This window comes from Poromitra crassiceps (genome assembly GCF_964638095.1).
Source record: "Poromitra crassiceps genome assembly, chromosome: 1".
NCBI classification, from domain to species: domain Eukaryota; kingdom Metazoa; phylum Chordata; class Actinopteri; order Beryciformes; family Melamphaidae; genus Poromitra; species Poromitra crassiceps.
In genome coordinates, this window is record NC_139623.1 from 9,319,070 (window position 1) to 9,339,246 (window position 20,177).

The window sequence follows — 20,177 nt, forward strand, 5'->3', positions numbered from 1 at the left end:
AGAACAAAGGTGTTTGCATGACAATGTTTATTCCTTCAACATCAAGTCAGTAGTATACATGGCAGCAGTTTTGTTGCATGGGTCAGCATGACAGTTTCAACGGCGTCACCATATTGGCAGCCCATCATACCTATAATAAGGAAGATGCAAGTGAAGTAAATACAGTGTTTTTGCAATATACATTATTTAAAACAAAAACATACACCTATTATCATGTAGCACATTGTATAAGATTGACATATATGAAATACAGATAAATTCCAGGAGATGTGGCTGTATGTAATAGCATTAAAAAAAAAGTCACGCGACTTAGGTTAGCATTTGAATTACTGTACCTGACATAGCTGGATCCTGGAATACTTTCTGTGCTCTCCTTCATCAATACATTTGAAAATAGGGTATCTGGACCGGATCTTTTCCCATACCTGTGCATGGCAAACAGGCAAACAACATGTCAGCTCTTTTCTTACTTTGTTTTCTTTTGCATGGAGTTCTTGCTGAAGCAAAATATTGAGCAATATTTTCATCACATTATGAAATGTCAGCAACAACCCACCTTTGTCTCGTGATGAGGTTGATGTAGTGCCTCAGTGCAGAGTAATATTTGGCAAGATCCTCAGGTGGTGCATCGTCCCCAGGACTGGCAGGCTTGGATGGATAAGCATTGACACCAGAGTCAATACAAAGCAGCAGGCAGACAGCCACAACACCCATCACAGATCTCACAGCATCGGAGCGCATCCTGGATCACAGAGAGAATTAAAAGTCAAATTGCATGATAAAAAATAAAAAAAAATATTATCCAAATAATTCTGACTTCTGAATGAATCCTCCCATGGTTCCTCATCATGAAGTATAAAAGCTGTCAGACTCATTACTTGCAATAAAAGTGAAAAAGTAAATTTTGCTTACATTATAATTTAACACTTGAAAATGCTGCTTCAGTTGAATTCCCACACTCTGTTCCAAGCACCTCTGTCAGATTCACAACATTGCCCGTGTTTTATATGTGTCTGTGTGTGTGCGTGGGGGGGGGGGGGGGGGGGGGCAATTTCATTCACTTTTTAGGATACTCTTGAGAAATGTCTGCTGCCTCTGAGATAAGACCAAAATAAGCTTTATTGTTATTGGCACCATCAAATGAAATTGATCCTAGGTTTGCCATGACAGATAAACAGAAAACATGCTCTTGTAATGAGTCTAGACAGATATTGACTAAATTATTTCCTGACAAAAAATCTGATGATATCCTAGAGATATTTATGCATAAGATATCTGTCATCTGTAACTGTATTGACGTAGTTAACTCAGTTCCTTAGCCGCAAGCGTTGACTTTAATCTCACATAAAGAGACCTACGTGGTTTGCACTTGTATTGCAATGATCTTATGTCTTAATTGTTTCTTCATTAATTAGGTCTATTAAAATGTTTGAATGGGAGAAAAGAATATACTACCTCTCAGTATGCTTTCATTTTACTTCAAAAATCAAATGTTCACTATTTGAGTGGAGTGATCTTAGCAAAGTAGTGGACACAAAGTCTAAAAGCTTAATTCAAAGGGAGTTGACTTTCTCAATAAAACTGCTGGTGCTAACTTGAGATGGCTGGTAATTATAGTCCGTTGTTTTCACATTAAGTATAAATATTTTCTGATGCCACAGGTGTTTGGAAATATGTTGTTTTTGTTTTCAGAGGGGGTCTACCTCGAGAAACAACAAATACCATTCATCCATTTAATTATGGATCAGAAATCTGCATTTTATAATCCACCTGTCAGTGTTAAAACTGCAGGGGCAGCTGGACATCACATACGTTAAAATGGCATTTTCTGAATTGTCTCTGTAACGTATTTATGTGGCTCAGTTGAAAATTACTCTTAAGGTTAACAACTGCTCCATCAGAAGGAAAACACTACTACAAATGTCTCATATTCAGCCTCATTAGTAAAAGTTGTAAATGTCACCCGCCCATCAATTTAAGATAATCTTCCACATAATCAGACAGGTACTCAAACTGGTGGCCCTATAACTCAATTTCGAATAAATACTACTGGCTGATGCACTGTTATGTGGCTTGACATACGGTTGCCTTAAGACAGGGGTGTCCAAACTTTTTTGAATGGGGGTCAGAATAGATCATGTGAAAAGGCCAGGGGGCCAGGTGCTTCTCACATCATATGGGTTATAAAAAAATTAAATCAAAAATCACATACAAATGTACTCTAAAGATTTTGTTTACCATCTGAAAACATTAGTACTGCATGTGCTGTTCCTACTTGGCTCCTGTACAAACTGTGTGATAGTGCTGTCATCGTTAGGTGAAGGGAAAAAATGCAAATTGAACTTGCTTGATTAACCAATACTGTGTAGACTCTAGTCTAGAGGGTCACATAGTATATTTTGAGAGACAAGCCGAGGGCCACTTAAAATCTGTCCGCCGCCGCAATTGGCCCCAGGGCCGGACTTTGGACACGCCTGCCTTAAGACTGACTATCCAAACAATTTGGGCCAAACCAATAAATGAGGATAGGTCCAAATGACACAAAATCACAAGAAAGGGCAAAACCACCAACCTCCAATTCCAGTTGAGAGCGGGCACAAAAAGTTACCGTGGCTTTCAGCTCCTAAATGGCAAGAAAACATGTAATGGCAACTATTTTCTTAGAAGACCAATCTGCTGGGAAATTCACAGAGATGTGACAGAAGATTGGTGCTGACAATTCCTATGACAGTCTAATGAGGACCCTATTCAGGGGCAGCAGCACAGAGCGAGTGCAGAAAAGCACAATGAATTTCAAACTTTCCAGCTTCACATTATACACAAAATAGGCTATTATGTGTTATGTATTATTTTGTGTGCAAAAATGGCTTAGCCTATATTCCATCCAGCAAAAGGTGTTTATGTCTAAATGAAGGGCTTTCAACAGATGAAAGGTCAGCATCACTCCCAAGGCCTCTCATTAAATCAAATGATTGTAGGTCAATACAAATCTCTAAACATGTTTTCTCTAAAATAACCACAGAGCAAGGTGATGAAATTGCAGTGAAGAATATGGTTTCTCTGGGTCAGATCAAGCCTCCACAGCAGTGACACGCCAGCAGCTTGGACAGAAGCACTCCACATTTGGCTTCCTGGCAAAAAGCAACACATAGGCCTAACATAATAATCTCCCATGATGGTCAATGACCTGATTTTAATTCAGAGTGAAGCTATTGTGAGACGCCACAATACCATGTTCCTCACAATGGTTCCAAATGATCCAGGACACCATTCAACTCTGAAACATGCAGCTGCAAACGAGACAGTGTTTCCTGGGCTGAAAATCAAATGTGTTGTTCAGACTCTCGACCAGACGACTACCATAGCTCTGCACTATAACCAGATACATACAAGCAAGCACTGACTAGACTTGTCAGAGGAACTAATAATGTAGATGCTGGTAGACTTTTTCCTCATGTTCATCACTCAAACCCTCCAGTTTGCATGCTAGCTCACCATAGCTGTGTGTCTCAGGTAAGAGCAAGGTATGTTCTCACTCTCCATCAGACTCAGTACTCAGCTTCATTCAAAACATGTAGGAGACGGAAAGATCTTGGCTTGTGAACTTGGTCACAAATAATTACATGTTTACAGTAACGCTGTGCACGTTATTTCTTGGAAAACAGCATTTCTGGTCTCAACAATGTCTTTTGTCCTCTTCAGTATTTAAGATTAGATCCTCTGAGATACATTTTCATTGAGCAGACACTGATAAAGTTTGTAATTTTACCTACTAACCTCACACGAAATAAATTGTGTATTTGCATAAATTACTACACATGTACATTCAAATAGAATTGTGATTCCTACTCACCTAACTTCTAAATAAAACTTGACATTCTTATAGTGAAATGGTTTGGCTATGAAACCCTCCTCACCCCTCTCCAGGCTGCCATCATCCACCTGTCTCACAAATCATGCAGTAGCCTATTGTAATTGTTCCACTTCTGAGGAATTTATTTTCAAATTCATTCAATAAAAACCCTTTCATAGCCATGTATATTTGAATTCAAATCATCAAAACTGAACAATTATGAGATATTATCCTGGACCATTACACCTAGTCCTTAAAACCTACTTTGTGGTCACAGCTGTAAAGTTGGAAAATACCTTTTTATGACCTTATGGAATGCACTGGTTACAAACTAGTCTCGCAGTGCCAGCCGTAGATGATGTCTACCTCCGTCGCTGGAAGTTTGATGACGTCGACGGTGGGTCTGACTCATAGGTCTGACTACGTGAGACTAGTTACAAACTGACGTAGTTGAAACATAAGCGAACATGACAGCACTGAAAAAACAAGACAACTGATTTAAACAAGTGGTCATCATTCACCCCATCAACTGTGTATTAGGATCACCTGCATGTAATAGTATTTATTTATTTTATCACATACATATTTGGAAAATGTTTGGCTATAAATGCTTGATTATAAGACACAGTAAATAACATTGTCACAGCACCCTGTATGGTGAGTTGCTAAGAATTAAATATTGAGGAGTAAATTACCGCCACAGCCCTTAATTTGCAAACACTGAGTATGCAGCAAATGAGCTCGACCAATTCATCTTCCTGGCACCACAGTCAGCAGCAGCAACTCGGCTTGTTTATTGTGCAGGTTAAAATCATCATCTGGAAAGGCTTGAGATAAGCCCTCATAGTCATTCCCTCTGACAGAATCTTGCTCAAAGTGCTCTCTGGGCAGATGACAAACTGTTCAGAGGATTGGGCCAAATCCTGAGGCTTTGACTCATCGTATCAGCGGTCTGCTGCTGTAACACCTTGAAGGCTACAATAGCTGTCTGTAAATCTACAACAAAATGGGCTCAGAATGTTGAAAATGTGCATAACAGCATTGTCAGTCCACATTATTGTTGAAGGATCCTAGATCAAAAATGTTCTTATAAACTCCCTTCCATATGAGGACTTGAGTCCTTTGTTTTAGGGTAGGGTAGGGCATGTTATTTGTTCAGCCATTTGGTCTAGTCAACACACTGACAGGAATTACGTGCCCATGATGAAAATCCTTAATGTGGGCAACAATGTGGTAAAGATGTTCTACTTAAAAGACCAATTAAATAGGCTACTGTTAAATGAGAATTGCAGAATTGATTATGAAGTAAAAAAAAAAATAATAATAATAAACTTTCATAATGTCAAAGGAGTTGTTTTTAAAGATACATTTAAGGATGAATTTTAAGATTAGTAGTATTCTTTTTAATATGCATTTATTTTAGAGCATAAAAACTACTTAAATAATTTATTATTATTTTTCAGGAGATTAAAAAAGCATTCAGAATTCACAAATCAGATTCTACAGAGAACATCTGATGCCACCTACTGGCTAAAATGCTGAAAAAGGGATGATGACCTGCAAATTCCAATGATGGAAACGGTGTTTATTACAGCAATTATATGATACTACATGATTGATTAGAAGTAATACAAATTAACTAAATACAGATTTATTTAAATATATCAGGTTACTCAATTCCCAACACAGAACATGCAGTCAGTTTTTGCCAATGACAACATGACAAGTATAAAAAATAATCGAATAAATCTTCCACATCTTCTGTTTTCACTCCCACCTTGTGGCCAAAGAGATCACAGCTTAAGGGATGCATGCAGTTGCAAATAGGTGCTCAAATCTGTGCAATGCATAGATTATGTGTCCTTGACTTCAACACCATATATAAAGTCTTCTGGCAGTGTCTCAGCAGGGATACTCCTCAGCTGCTCATCAAAGGAGCGGAGAGTCCACAGTTTCTCCAGTTCGTACACCTCTCTGGTCTCTGGCAGCATGAAGTGAACAACCATGCTCCCTGAGGAGGAAGGAGAGAAAAAAAAGTAAATCAGTCAATCTGCATGAGAAAATGTCTCAATCAGACACTTAAAGACAGGATCAGGCCTCACATACCGAAGTCAATGCACACCCAGTCCTCTGTATCCTTCCCTTCAATCTTGACATGTGGATCCCCATCTTTCTTCATAAATTTGTACTGGGGGGGGACATAACCGTATAACATAAAAAGTTTAAAAACCATAGATAAATCAACATGTATTGTACATGTCACCATTTAACAAATCAAACTTCATGATAGGTTACCACTTTGATGGCATAAAGTGCCATTGCTCTGAGGTGTCTTGGTGAAACTCCGCTGACAACAATGAAGTAGTCAGAGTATTTGACCTGCTCTGGTACTTTTATGACACAGATGTCCACTGCATTCTCCTGACGGAGCAGAGACACCAGTACATCGATGGTGAAATCCTCCGGGGATTCTGCAGAGAAAAAGATAGTAGGCCATCTTCCGAAGAAAGTAAGTGTACTGTATGTGTATACCCTTATTCAAGTAAAGTTGTAGCTGTGCAGTACGTGTGGATACTACATCTCTGACACACAGCTGCTTTTTACTGTATGTGTGATAGGGTGTAAAATGCGTCTGCTGCACTAAAAACCCTCTTTAATACCGGTAACACTTTACAATACTGTAACACAAAAAATGGGTAGTTATTGAGGAACTAGTCAGGAACTAACCATTAGTTCATGAATAGTTAATGATTAGTTCCTGAATAGTTAATAGGTAGTTCCTTAATGGTAGTTACTTAGTAACTGACCATTAGTTACCATGTTAACAAACCAGTAAGTAATGCTTACTTCCTTAAAAAAAAACTTTTTTTATTATTTTTTCCGCTAGTTCATGAGTAGTTAATGGGTAGTTCCTTAATGACGCTTAATGGTAGTTCCTTAAAGATCCTTAATGGTAGTTACTTAAGAACTGACCATTAGTTACCATGTTAACGAACCAGTAAGTAATGATTACTTCCTTAATTTTTTTCTGCTAGTTCATGAGTAGTTAATGGGTAGTTACTTAAGAACAGACTATTAGTTACCACCATAGTTGTTACTATGGAATTAATCATTAGTTCATGATTACTTTACCATTAGTTACCATGTTTGTGCCCCCTCAAGTAAAGCAGGGCTACATACTTAGATGTTACTAGGAAATGCATCATTACTTCATGATTATCTTACCATTAGTTACAATCACCCTACCCTATAAGAAATAGATAGCTCATTTGGTAGAGACTAATAATCTTGCGTTCTTGGGGCCAAGGGTTCAAACCTCACCTGGAACAACTCTTGTATTTATTTGTTATAGGTAGGGGTGATGGTAACTAATGGTAAGATAATCATGACCCAGCAAGCAAAATTACGTCATGATAACGTTGTGATGACGTGTTCCAGTGACGTTCAGGACTAGGCCAGATCACATGGTGATTTGGGGATGATTTAGACGTCTACGCGGGAACGTCAAGCTGACGTCGAAATATGACCGTTACCATGAATGGGCATGTTCAGTTATTCTGCTATGTACACAGTGTATATTCAGCAACTTTATACATAAAGCTATAATTATGTCCAGATTAACAATTTTATGCTACATTTTCAAAAAATATAATACCACCCCGTGTGGGATTTACAGGCCGGCTATTCTACCGCTACGCTAATTGTTCGCTGAAATATTCTGCTGTAGGTTGGAGTAATATAGCCTACTGTTTCAAAACATGGAACCCTTGTTATTTTTATACAGGTATAACATCCATGGAGTCGGGACAGTTTTATTAAAAACGATAGCTAATTTAATTCAAAACTGAATCTGGAAGAATCATTGAGGGTCCCCTCAGTCAAAATTTACAAGTGTCACCAGCCTATAACGTTTGTTTGCCAGTGCTCCTGCACACACAAACAGGCTATGAGACACGGATAATACACCGTATACAATAGGATTATGGCAGAAACTTGTTTTTTATTTAAAACATTGGCGTCAAGTCTGACGGTCCCACTCGCCTCACCGCCCGCAGCACATAGAGACCAATGTTATTTGTCCAGCTCGGAGGATCGCTCATTTAGGTGAAAATGAGGTTGTAGCTCGTTGTCTACCTTACTAAGATGGGGAGGCGTCGTGTGTGCAGTACACGCTTCGTTTATGAGCTATTGATCCGGGAAGTGCAAATCTGTCAATATATTTCCAACTTTACCGAACTTTTGTGGATCGCACATCACAGTGTAACAGTTTACAATCTGTAGCAAGCAGAACCCCGAAACACATGCTACAGCATGCAACTCCCAACTCAAATATTTACGCCTCGCAGTGTATTTTCTCTCTTTCAAAACAATCTGGCAACACGATATGCAAGTGAGACAATTGCAGGATTCCCCCGCAATTCATCTCCTCGTAGTCCCACCTCCACGAATAAACAGTTTGTTAATCAGCAGATGTCCACACGTGCTGATCACTCGGATTTTGGATAAAAAATAGCCCAGGCTGAGAAATACGTGATTGATTGCAACCATTTAGTTATCCTCATGGATATTTCAGTGGTGAGTGAAATTAGTTGGATAGTGATACTTGGGCCAGATCTGACCCGTCATGATATGACTTGAGCTGGCCCCGATTGGGCTCTCTCGATTTGTCCGGGTCCGTCCGTGCTTGCTGGGGAAGTAATGATGCATTCCCTAGTAACAACTAAGTATGAAGCCCTGCTTTACTTGAGGGGGCACAAACATGGTAACTAATCATGAACTAATGATTAATTCCCTAGTAACAACTAAGTATGATGGCCTGCTTTACTTGAGGGGGCACAAACATGGTAACTAATGGTAAAGTAATCAAACATGAAGTAATGATGAACTCCCTACTAACAACTAAGTATGATGGCCTGCTTTACTTGAGGGGGCACAACCGTGGTAACTCATGGTAAAGTAATCATGAACTAATCATGAATTCCCTAGTACCAACTATGGTAACTAATAGCTCTGTTCTTAAGTAACTACCCATTAACTACTCATGAACTAGCGGAAAAAAATTAAGGAAGTAATCATTACTTACTCGTTCATTAACATGGTAACTAATGGTCAGTTCTTAAGTAACTACCATTAAGGAAGTAGAACTACCTATTAACTATTCATGAACTAATGGTTCGTTCCTTACTCGTTCCTTATATAGTAACTACCCAATTTTTGTGTTACAGTATTGTAAAGTGTTACCTTAATACCCTCCTCAGTGCTGTGCTGCAGTAGCTACGTTGTAGTCTAGTGCTGAAGCGATTAGTCAATTGACAGAAAGAGAAGGTGCATTGATTTGCATTGTTTTACTCATTTATCAAGTAAAAATACCACACATTTGCTGTTTATAGCTCCACAAATTTTGACTTGATGCCTTTCTCCATCTTACTACCCTACCCTAGGCAGACACGGTTGTCACTGCCAGATTTTACATCCTGTCATGCCGAGTTTTGCACCCCCGCCGAGAATTGCATCCCCACCATATTTTGGGTCTGTTTTAACTTAAAACAGGGATGCAAATCTCGGCAGGTACAAACCGCCGAGATTTGCACCCCCCTCCATAAAGCCAGGAGAGATCCCCGGGTCTCGAGGTCATCTGTACCCGGATTTTAAGCACCAAAGTCGGCTTCCATGAGCCAGAAGAGAGCCCCAAGCATGGAAGTCACCTCCACGCGGATTAATGCATCAAAGTCGGTCTGCATGAGCCAGGACAGACCTCCTGGCTTGGAGATCACGTCTACCCAGACAATTATATCATTTTTAAACAGTTAAGTTTCCCTATAAATCATTACAATATGCTCCCGGAAGGTGGGGATGCAATTCTCGGCGGGGGTGCAAAACTCGGCATGACACTGGTGAGTGGTCCAAGCTCGCTCTTCTTAACTGGGGAGGTGTCAGCCAGTAAAGTAATTGCGACTCACTTTGACTGATGTCAGTCTCCATCTCGTCTGCTTCCTCTTGAAACTCACCACTGCTCCTCTTTGAAGTGCTGTTTTCATTATACAGTTCGGAATAAAATCTTTTTGTGTCGAAGTGCCAAGCGGAGACGTGATGGCACTGGCGGTACGAATACGATATTGGATTTGCTGTCAAAGGTCGACGCAACAACCCGCTGTTATATCGAGCTTTGGGACTAAAAAAGGCACTTGTAAAAATAGCCGCATATTCTTGTATAACACTCTTTTTAAATACCGACGATACTAACGTTAGCTGTTTAGAACAATTCAGAATAGACATGATTGTAGCTTGTATGTCAATGACACGCACGAGTATGTGGTCTGTATTAGCAAAAGGGCTAAAAACAGGAAATTCTTCTTCTTCTTCTTTTGATTTCCGGCAGACTAGGCACGGGTTGGTGCATTGCTGCCTCAAATGGTCCTTCTTCTTTTCCTGATCCTCGACTTTTGATTGGTTTAATTTCTTCTTCTTCGCTAGCTACCAGGTCCTTGCCTGACATGAAATGTACACCCCCTATTGAGCAGTTGAGGATCATCTATGATCATGACATTGAAACAAAAATGCAGTTGTATTCCTTTATGGCTTGAGTTTGCAGGTAATGTAGTTCACATGAAATATTCATTGGTTTGTGAGCATGGTTGTGAATTCACATCACTCTGATTCCAGGTACAGCGTCATGACTTATTATCATATTGTGTTATTGTGTGTGTCAATAATCTATGGGGAAAAATTGCACCTTGTTGTTCCTGGGAAATTAAAAGCAGCACACATGGTCTACAATTCACTCATTCTGTTTATTTCCATAGGCAGTGAAATGTGATAAACATATACTGTTTCACAATTAATACGCTGGCCTGAACAGGCCTTCATGTATAAAACTCGGGGAGTAAACACTCAGGTTGAATTTGGTGTTTGCCTCTGTAGATCAATATCAATGTGGTTCCCAGACACACAGGTTGGTTTCTCCCAGCTGAGGCTATTTAACAGGTCACTTTACAGTACAGTACAAATTCAAGTATGTCAAAAACATTGTTGTACAAGTAGAGTAGAGCAATGTTCATGTACATTTTGTTCCCTTTGTATTAACATGATGGCTTGTTCCCTTGAGTCCTCATTCATCAGCAGATTCAGCACAGTCCGACTCCATAATAACATTCAGTCTCAAGCCCACAGGAATATGGTCCGTGAGGCCGGCCAGCTGGGTTATGAAAGTCAACTCTTCAATTTCCTAGATGGAGACAAGGAAGAGTTTCTGGTTTTAATAATGCACGAACCTTCTTCACAGGGCACAACTTGTGTTTTCAGACCTTTCCCAGGTGCACTGATTGCAATCAGTTCTGCTATATCAAGCAAATTATTCATGAAATGACCTGTGGCATCACACAAAGTACCTTTTAACTTCATTCAAGGAGACAGGTGGCAGTTGAGAAGGAGGAGAGGATTGGGAGAGGAGAGAGGGAAGACGCATTGGGAACACATACTGTTCGGCACTGTTTTGCAACGGAGCTCTCGCGGTACAGGATGTAGTCGATCCGACGCCCGACCCAGGGCTGGTCAGCCTCGGGGTACACCAGGGGACAGCCAGCTGCAGGCACGGGAGGGGAGATATACTGCTTTCTCAGCTCCTCTGTTTCCAATGTTCTATACAACAACAGGGAAGATGGAATGGATCTTCAAATACTTTTTAATTAATAGATGGTGAGTAAGGAGCTCCGTTCACAGTACTTTAGCAGTGCCGAGCTAGAGCGGCTGGATGGCTTAGGAAAGGTGGATTGAGTGTACCGTTGTAGACTTTCTGGGGTCTTTATATCATCTTCGTACAATGTTGGCTGCTCCAGCAGAGTTCCTGTAGACACAAGCCATGGCAATCCACCATGAATTAATAGCACCTTTGTTTGTATGCAGTATGCAGTGTAATGGATTGGCAGGCATGGTACACACCAATCACCCAGGGTTTCTCTTTTCCTGGCCCTGCCCTGCAAGGGTCTTTGTAGTCCTCAAACAGACTGTGCTTCTGCTCCAGACTGTCATCTAGGCAAACAGGAAAATATTGATCACATACTAAATAACATACCTTATGCTAGAGATGCTTGTTGTTTCACATAGTATATAAGTAAAGAAATGCCCTTGTATGAGGCACACACATACCAGGTGAGCAGTTGTCGAAATTGAAATCTCCACAGAGCACATCAAAAACAACATCTTCATCAGGGTGTCTGTTGGCAGCTTGAAACTCGCCGATCCACTTTGTTACCATGTTCAATTGCTCGCAGCGAATTTCCCCTTCACCTGATGAGAGCACAGAATTAACAAATGAGTTGTTCATCCTGGTAAAATGGCAAGATATCAAAATTGTGAGATCCATTTTACTCTGTGAGACTTATTATGTAGGCATAAACGGCATAACTCATAAATTATTAAATATTTTTTCTCAGCAGAGCAAACAGTAAATGGGTACTTGCCCTCGGGTGCATGAAGGTGTGTGCAGTTAAAATAGCCAACCACTTTCTTCTGTTTCTGATTCTGCCCAATTAGCACCTGAGAACATCACAAACAACCATTATATCCACCCTGTTCAGAGTAACAATCATTGCATCCACCCTGTTCAGAGTAACACTCATTACATCCACCCTGTTCAGAGTAACACTCATTACATCCACCCTGTTCAGAGTAACAATCATTACATCCACCCTGTTCAGAGTAACAATCATTATATCCACCCTGTTCAGAGTAACAATCATTATATCCACCCTGTTCAGAGTAACAATCATTATATCCGCCCTGTTCAGAGTAACAATCATTATATCCACCCTGTTCAGAGTAACAATCATTATATCCGCCCTGTTCAGAGTAACAATCATTATATCCACCCTGTTCAGAGTAACAATCATTATATCCACCCTGTTCAGAGTAACAACCATTACATCCACCCTGTTCAGAGTAACAATCATTATATCCGCCCTGTTCAGAGTAACAATCATTATATCCACCCTGTTCAGAGTAACAATCATTATATCCACCCTGTTCAGAGTAACAATCATTATATCCGCCCTGTTCAGAGTAACAATCATTATATCCACCCTGTTCAGAGTAACAATCATTATATCCGCCCTGTTCAGAGTAACAATCATTATATCCACCCTGTTCAGAGTAACAATCATTATATCCACCCTGTTCAGAGTAACAATCATTACATCCACCCTGTTCAGAGTAACAATCATTACATCCACGTTGTTCAGAGTAACAATCATTACATCCACCCTGTTCAGAGTAACAATCATTATATCCGCCCTGTTCAGAGTAACAATCATTATATCCACCCTGTTCAGAGTAACAATCATTATATCCACCCTGTTCATTGTAACAATCATTATATCCACCCTGTTCAGAGTAACAATCATTATATCCGCCCTGTTCAGAGTAACAATCATTACATCCACCCTGTTCAGAGTAACAATCATTACATCCACGTTGTTCAGAATAACAATCATTACATCCACCCTGTTCAGAGTAACAATCATTATATCCGCCCTGTTCAGAGTAACAATCATTATATCCACCCTGTTCAGAGTAACAATCATTATATCCGCCCTGTTCAGAGTAACAATCATTATATCCACCCTGTTCAGAGTAACAATCATTATATCCGCCCTGTTCAGAGTAACAATCATTATATCCACCCTGTTCAGAGTAACTGTCATTATATCCGCCCTGTTCAGAGTAACAATCATTATATCCACCCTGTTCAGAGAAACAATCATTATATCCACCCTGTTCAGAGTAACTATCATTATATCCGCCCTGTTTAGAGTAACAATCATTATATCCACCCTGTTCAGAGTAACAACCATTACATCCACCCTGTTCAGAGTAACAATCATTACAGCCCCCCTGTTCCAAGTATTACATCCACCCTGACTATTCAGAGTATTACAAAGGAATGATTGATTAATAAGCATTCTGCGATACAAAAAGGATAATAACAATAATTGGCATGGCCTAATTAATACAATACATTATACCCAAGGCACCTTAGCAGAAAGCAGGCCCTTGGCAGCCAGCGCGTCCTCCCCGCGGCCATTGGGAAAGCAATGGTACTGAGCCTCCAGCACTGGGAATCGGCTGGCGAGGAACAGGCCACTGTTGAAGAACTTGAAAGAGGAACAGCAGCATGGCGGCTGGCAGCCATACACTCCTACGTCATAAAGTATATGTCCATAGAGGGGTCTGAGGGCATCTGAGAGCTTCTGTGCCGCCCTCTTATCGAACACCTCCTCCAGGCACAGTATGTCCACATTGGCTGGGAACAGCGATGACACTTCCCAGGGTACATCGTGCCCCTGGCCCACACCCTGGGAGAGCAACGGCCGGGGTGCGCTCCGCTGACCCGGTCGGCCCTGCTGGTTGGAGTTCTGGTTGGTATTGAGGGGGGTAGGTGACTCGGCAGGGGGCTCTTCTTCTGTATCATCGCAGTGCGTAGAAAGCACGCCGCTGCCGGAATCGGGGATTGGAATCTGTTCTTCACGTTCAAACGAGTCCCCGTCTGAAGGTCCAGTCACTGGAGGCGGGGCCTGCTTGTCAGTCGCCCCGTATGAGGAGTTGGCTGTGGGAAGAAGGCTGCTGGAAGGGCTGAGAGTGCTACAGCTGCTGGGAGAGTCGACCATGATGCGGATGTGTGGTCGGCTCACTCCCTGCACAATGTGACGGCCAATGGCAGCTGCCCGGCGCTGCGTGTGCCCGAGGTTGTTGAAGCGAGCCAGGCTGTCAGGCAACAGACACAGGTTTGCAGTTGCAAAGCCAAACGAGGCCTTTCCTCCCAGCTCAAAGCCCTGGTTGGTCTCCCTCTCCGGTGTGGACGGAGTCACTCGGTGGTAGGCGAAGGGTCTGCGGCAGGCCTGAAGCGGTGCCCAGAGCAAAAACCCCAGGAAGGCCAGGGGGGTTGTAGCGAGAAAAAGAACAAAGAAGGTGATGGAGCCAAAGAAGACCTTGAGTGGGTGGAGGTAGCATTCCTGCTCCGCTCGTTGGCTTCTCTCCAGGGTGGTGGACATGCACACAGCAATGAGGCGGTCCAGGAACCAGAAACAAGGCCAAATGAACACCCAGCCCACAGCATGGACGCCTGCAGCACATCCATTAGGGAATAGGGATCCCCGCAGGGCCATGCCTCCTCGCCTTGTCTAAGCACCAATAAGGACCACCAGCATCTGGACTTGCCGTTTTAGCCTCATTCATGTGAAAAGTCTCTGCCACTCGGGCGCCACTGGAATCTAAACAAGAGAAAGAAATGGAGAAGTGGGTAGTATTTTTACAATCCACATAAACACATGACAGGGTGGGGTTCATCCTCTTAGCCATTGTTTTACACTCTCAGTCTCACAGTGATTTCAAGACCAAAACTCAGCTTGAGGAAAACGTGAAGCAAGTGACAGCTAGTCAGATGTTGAGGGGAGATGACATTGGCTTAATACTGCTGCCTTATGCAATGCATCTGTTGGAAAAGAGGCCATTCGCTTAGCTATCGTTCATCTCTTTCTACAGTCTGTGGTCAGAATTATTGTTTTGCACCTGCTGCTCACGTTGTGAAGAAATGCTGACCCTTATAGCCTCAGCAACAACTAACTGCATAGTCGTTTTAAATATAGTATGAATGTTAGCTGTCCAGCAAAAACACACCACTAATAATAATGCTGGGAAGTAGCATACTTTTTTCTTTTTGCTGCATCGTGACATTGAATGAAATCATTGATAGTTAATGAAATATATTAGGCCAATCAGAGGCAGAGAGGGGGGCGGGTCATGCCTTCGCCATCATGGGGAAAAAATATCGCAACCGGCGCCTGTAATCCAGCTTTACCATCTGCACGGTTTTGCTAATCGCGGAAGATAGGAGACACAATAGAGAAAGCCTGCTTGAAAACCACACCTTTGTGTGCTGTCGAGAGAAACACGGCAAGGAACACATTTCAGCAAGACTTTTTGAACGCTTTATAGACGCCCATTAAATACATTTTATTGGGCGGAATTACCTGTCCATTGACTTTAACGTTAATGTTAGCTAAAACTACAACACCAGGCTAATCGTGGTAGTGATAAGGCAGACGATTTTACCTTTCAGCCAAAACTGAGACAGTCCCCCTCCTCATCTCATTAACTCCATAGATCTAACTAGTTATACTAATACACTGGTGTCTAAAATGGCATTAATGGAATAACTGACCTCGTTGGCCAGCTAGGTAAAATAGTTACCCTGTCCTGTTTCCAGCAGCCAGCTACTACTAGCTCGGCTCATACTTGCTCCACTTGCGCTAAGCCACACCCCAATGGCGTTGCCATGGTGCTGGGTCCAGCCGGAAACACCGGTCTTCCCTGAGGCAAGGCCAAGATACCAGTAGTAATAGTGTAGTAACTATGTGGAGTTAGTGTCCATTGATTGTTTGCTATTATTAGACAATTTTGTTGTTAATGTCACATTGTCTGCAAAGTGAATGTCTTGGTCCTTTTGTATTTCATACCAATTAAGTAGCTTTGAATTGAACTGCAATGAATTGGCTCAATGGACCAGGTCAGACAACCACAGACAATCTGTGATAATAACAAACAAGTGAGTTTATTATGCCCTGTATGATCCAGAAAAGAAGAATAACAGAAGTCCGTCAGACTCTGTGCAGTATGCTTGGTCCTTGGTTCATAAAACTATGTCTGGAGAACCCAAGATATTCTTACATGGCATTGAATTTATGAATAAAAATGACAGAACTTTATTTTGTTGGCACAATGAAATATTGTCGTGAGAAAATGGGAGGGCACATAAGAACCCCATGTTTATAGTTTTTAGTCTCTCAAATGATACATTATACAGCAGCTCCAGACAGAAACCTTATCAGTGCTCATCCTCATCTAAACACATTATGTTTTTTCCTATGGTCCATGCCAAACTCATATTTGAGAATCCATGAAGTGGTGTGGCTGTTTCCCAGGAGAATGTGGATGCTACGGTCTTGTTTATGCAGTTGGTACATCTAAACTATACATTAATTTGTGTTTGTTGGATTATTTTCTTACAAATGAAAACATTATACTGCTCCATATTGGAGTGAATATAATTGCTAAAAGTTATAGATTCAATCCTTTGCATCTCCCAGGCAGCTCCTCTGTGTTTATCTATGCAAAAACTTTGATAATCCCTGGTTATGCTGCAATATAATGTAGACTCTTTTCACGTCCTGTTTCTCAATGCCCGGTGTGTCACAACTTCTTGTGGTCAGCTATGGCCTTCACTAAATTGTTCCACAACCAGCCCAAAATGTTTAATTTGTTACATTATGATTGATTGATTTCTTTATTAACGTGTCACACACCTATGATGTCCAGCCCGTATGGGCTTATGAGACACGACAAAAACAAATACAAAACTGAGATTTACAATACTTCAGCTTCCATATTCCAGAATGTAAGATAACAAACAAACAAAAGGACACAAAGTGTCATATAGAAAAATAGTACATATTCATTACAAACCTATATTTTTTCTTCTTTCCCAGGCATTACTAATACATTGAGCTATATAAATATATATTATTAAAGAAAAATTCAAGTCTAGGCTCATCCTGAAACCAAAAAGCTTCTGGGTGAAGATCAAACACTTTTTCATACATTGTGTGTCTCAGGTCATCATACAGAGGGCAATAAAACACAAACTGGATTTAATTTTCTATCTCCCCAAGGTCACAACATAAACACAACCTGTCCTCTTCTGGAACTACGTTGAATCTACCGGTTTCTAACGCCAAAGGGGTATTATGTATCTAGTGCTATTAACCATTACAATGGATTGATTTGTCAATAAGTCACAAAAAGAAACTTGCCACTGGGAGTTGTAGGTACCAGTTTAGCTGTTACCATGACCATGTGAAAAAGGCCTATGTTGACTCTGAAAAATAAATGTGTGTACTGTATAGAGGAAAGAACATGTTCCATTATGTTATTTTTCAGCATGCATACTTGCAAAGTGTAAGGAAGCAATCATATGAGCTTCTGTAAGACTGTAGAAACCTGCCATCTGGGTGCACAAAATCACAGCCAAACAACGTTGATCATTTCAGTTTAAAAATGCAGAGTAAACATGCCAGATCAAATGTGGGTGGAAATAGTCTTGTCTACCAAAGGAAGAAAGGCTTTCCATCCTTCTCGGCCCTGTAGGACAGGGCAGACAATCGAGTAGAAGCAGCTGGTCTTTCACAAATTTGTTGCTTCAAAAAGTCTGTAATTATTGTAGTCCATTTCCTGAACTGTGTGTGAATCAGACCTCACTAAAGGGAGGGCGAAGTGTTGCGCTGTACCAAAACTGGTTCAACCTCTTCGTAAGCTGAAGCCAATACCCTTCCCACTTTCCCAGTCAAAGGGTGTGTGCTCACCTGTCAGGGAGGAAGAAGCTTGTGACTTTCTGCTGAGTCATAGGTGCAATGTGAAGTGTCATTTTGGAAATGACTTTCTGAGAGACCTGATATGGGACAAGTTATGTTGAAACTTGTATCTAATGAATTTAATATCTACTTGACTCTCCATTCTAAAATCACTAGTACAGACTGAATCTGGTGTTTTCCTGTCTTCTTGAAGTCACACCATGCACATCAGGTCGGAATTTGTTTGTGGAGACATGAAAGTGAAATAAATCTACTAATAAAAATATGTTTCTGTGTGTGTGTGTGTGCGTGCGTGCGTGCGTGCGTGCGTGAGTGAGTTGAGTGAGCGAGCAGAATTTTGTTTGGCCACAGCTATGCCGTTCACCTGATGGAGCCAGATTTTTTTATTAGGGCAGATTAATTGCCCTAATTACCTAATGATTGCCCTAAGACTGAGGCAATATAACTTCAGTGATGGGAAAATCACCTCAGTTGACACCTCAGTGATGATGTCATCAGTCTGAGACTATATAAGGCAGCTATGTCACTTGAGCATTCACTGATGATGTCATAGGCATTGTGACATCATCAGTGATGTCATAAGAGCGAGGAGCCCACATAGCGGGCGAGCTGCAGGGCGGGCGAGGGAGCAAGTGAGCCCATACAGCGGTCGAGCTGCAGGGCAGGTGAGGCCGTGCAGCGTGCGAGCCTAGGAAATTGAGCGCACGTAGTGTGCCAGATAGTATATAAATAAAGGAGCAAAACAAAAAGAATTTGAGTGTGTCCCGGATGCTTTGGAGACACTGTGTTCCAGACCAGAGGGGGTCTAACTCCCAGGGGGAGGTCTAACTCCCATGGGTCCATTAGTCCAGTGGTTCTCAAATGGGGGTCCGGGGACCCCGAGGGGTCCGTGGCACTTTGCAAGGGGGTCCACGAAAAGAAAATATTTTATGCTTTAAATCTAAAATGGTTCATGGATTACATTCTAATCTAAAAAACCTATCAATTTGAAAGTCAAGCACGTTACCGTGGAAACAATTAAGCTTAGCCTAAAATCACAAATCAGAATGAGGGGGTCCCCGGTATATTTTCTATCTTGTAAGGGATCCTTGGCTTAAAAACATTTGAGAACCTCTGCATTAGTCGATTTTAAAAACAGCTGTAGCTGTAAAGTGAAAATGGGACCACAGAGTGAACAAATCTGATAATGGTCAATTTCCCATCTCATTTCATATGGTTTAGAATTCAAGATTCAAGATTTCTATTGTCACTCCGTAGTACAAGTATCACGTGTGAAATTCTTGTGCTGTAGACTCCGTTACAACATAGTGCAAAAAATAAAAAATAAAAAAATAAAAACAAGAGGCAACAAGCAATAGAGCAGTAAGACACGCCACAGACAGTGGCGTATTCACTGCACATATGTGCAAATGGCATGAACATACTTTAAACATAATTAAACATAATAACATTCTGTTAGGTGCAAATAGCATACCTAATTAAACATACTATTGAACATTAGTCATACGTGATGGTAGCAGCTGCAGTGCGGTACAGTACGGCTACTACACTATTTGTATATGTTAAGGAGTCTCGTGGCCTGCGAGAAGAAACTGTCCCTCAAGCGATTTGTGCTCGCTCTTGGGACCCTGTATCTCCTCCCTGAGGGTAACAGGGAGAACAGACTGTTGTGGGGGTGGTTTGTGTCTTTGATGATCTTCAGGGACCTCCTGAGGCACCGTTGATTGTACAGATCTTGCAGTTCTGGCAGCTCACATCCTGTTACGTGCTGGGCTGAATTGTGTGGTTGGGTTAGATCTTTACACTAAAACATTAATAATGAAAAATAAGCTACTTTACTCAAACTGCACTGTACCTTACACACAGAGTGAGGGGGTGATCACCTGTGATGAACAGATAACAAG

General features: G+C 41.3%; 2 protein-coding genes across 5 annotated transcripts; both read right to left on the reverse strand.

The window, feature by feature from the left end:
- Positions 1 to 5,523: 5,523 nt before the first annotated feature.
- Positions 5,524 to 10,175, reverse strand: malsu1 (mitochondrial assembly of ribosomal large subunit 1). Its single transcript, XM_083635082.1, has 4 exons — positions 9,814 to 10,175; positions 6,149 to 6,324; positions 5,960 to 6,041; positions 5,524 to 5,864 (listed from the first exon to the last, which is right to left on the reverse strand). Exons 1-4 carry the CDS (start codon positions 10,127 to 10,129, stop codon positions 5,707 to 5,709), a joined length of 732 nt encoding a protein of 243 aa, XP_083491208.1. The 5' UTR covers positions 10,130 to 10,175; the 3' UTR covers positions 5,524 to 5,706.
- Positions 10,176 to 10,661: 486 nt separating this feature from the next.
- smpd5 (sphingomyelin phosphodiesterase 5) lies at positions 10,662 to 16,131 on the reverse strand. Of its 4 annotated transcripts, none has more exons than XM_083647084.1 (8): positions 16,097 to 16,131; positions 13,882 to 15,117; positions 12,313 to 12,388; positions 11,999 to 12,139; positions 11,792 to 11,881; positions 11,633 to 11,696; positions 11,332 to 11,491; positions 10,662 to 11,078 (listed from the first exon to the last, which is right to left on the reverse strand). In XM_083647084.1, exons 2-8 carry the CDS (start codon positions 15,010 to 15,012, stop codon positions 10,962 to 10,964), a joined length of 1,779 nt encoding a protein of 592 aa, XP_083503210.1. In that variant the 5' UTR covers positions 15,013 to 15,117; positions 16,097 to 16,131; the 3' UTR covers positions 10,662 to 10,961. The 4 variants fall into 4 exon arrangements, with proteins under 4 accessions (XP_083503210.1, XP_083503211.1, XP_083503209.1 ...); XM_083647085.1 differs by having other exon boundaries at positions 16,068 to 16,098; XM_083647083.1 differs by lacking the exon at positions 16,097 to 16,131 and adding an exon at positions 15,959 to 16,073.
- Between the last annotated feature and the right edge of the window lie 4,046 nt (positions 16,132 to 20,177).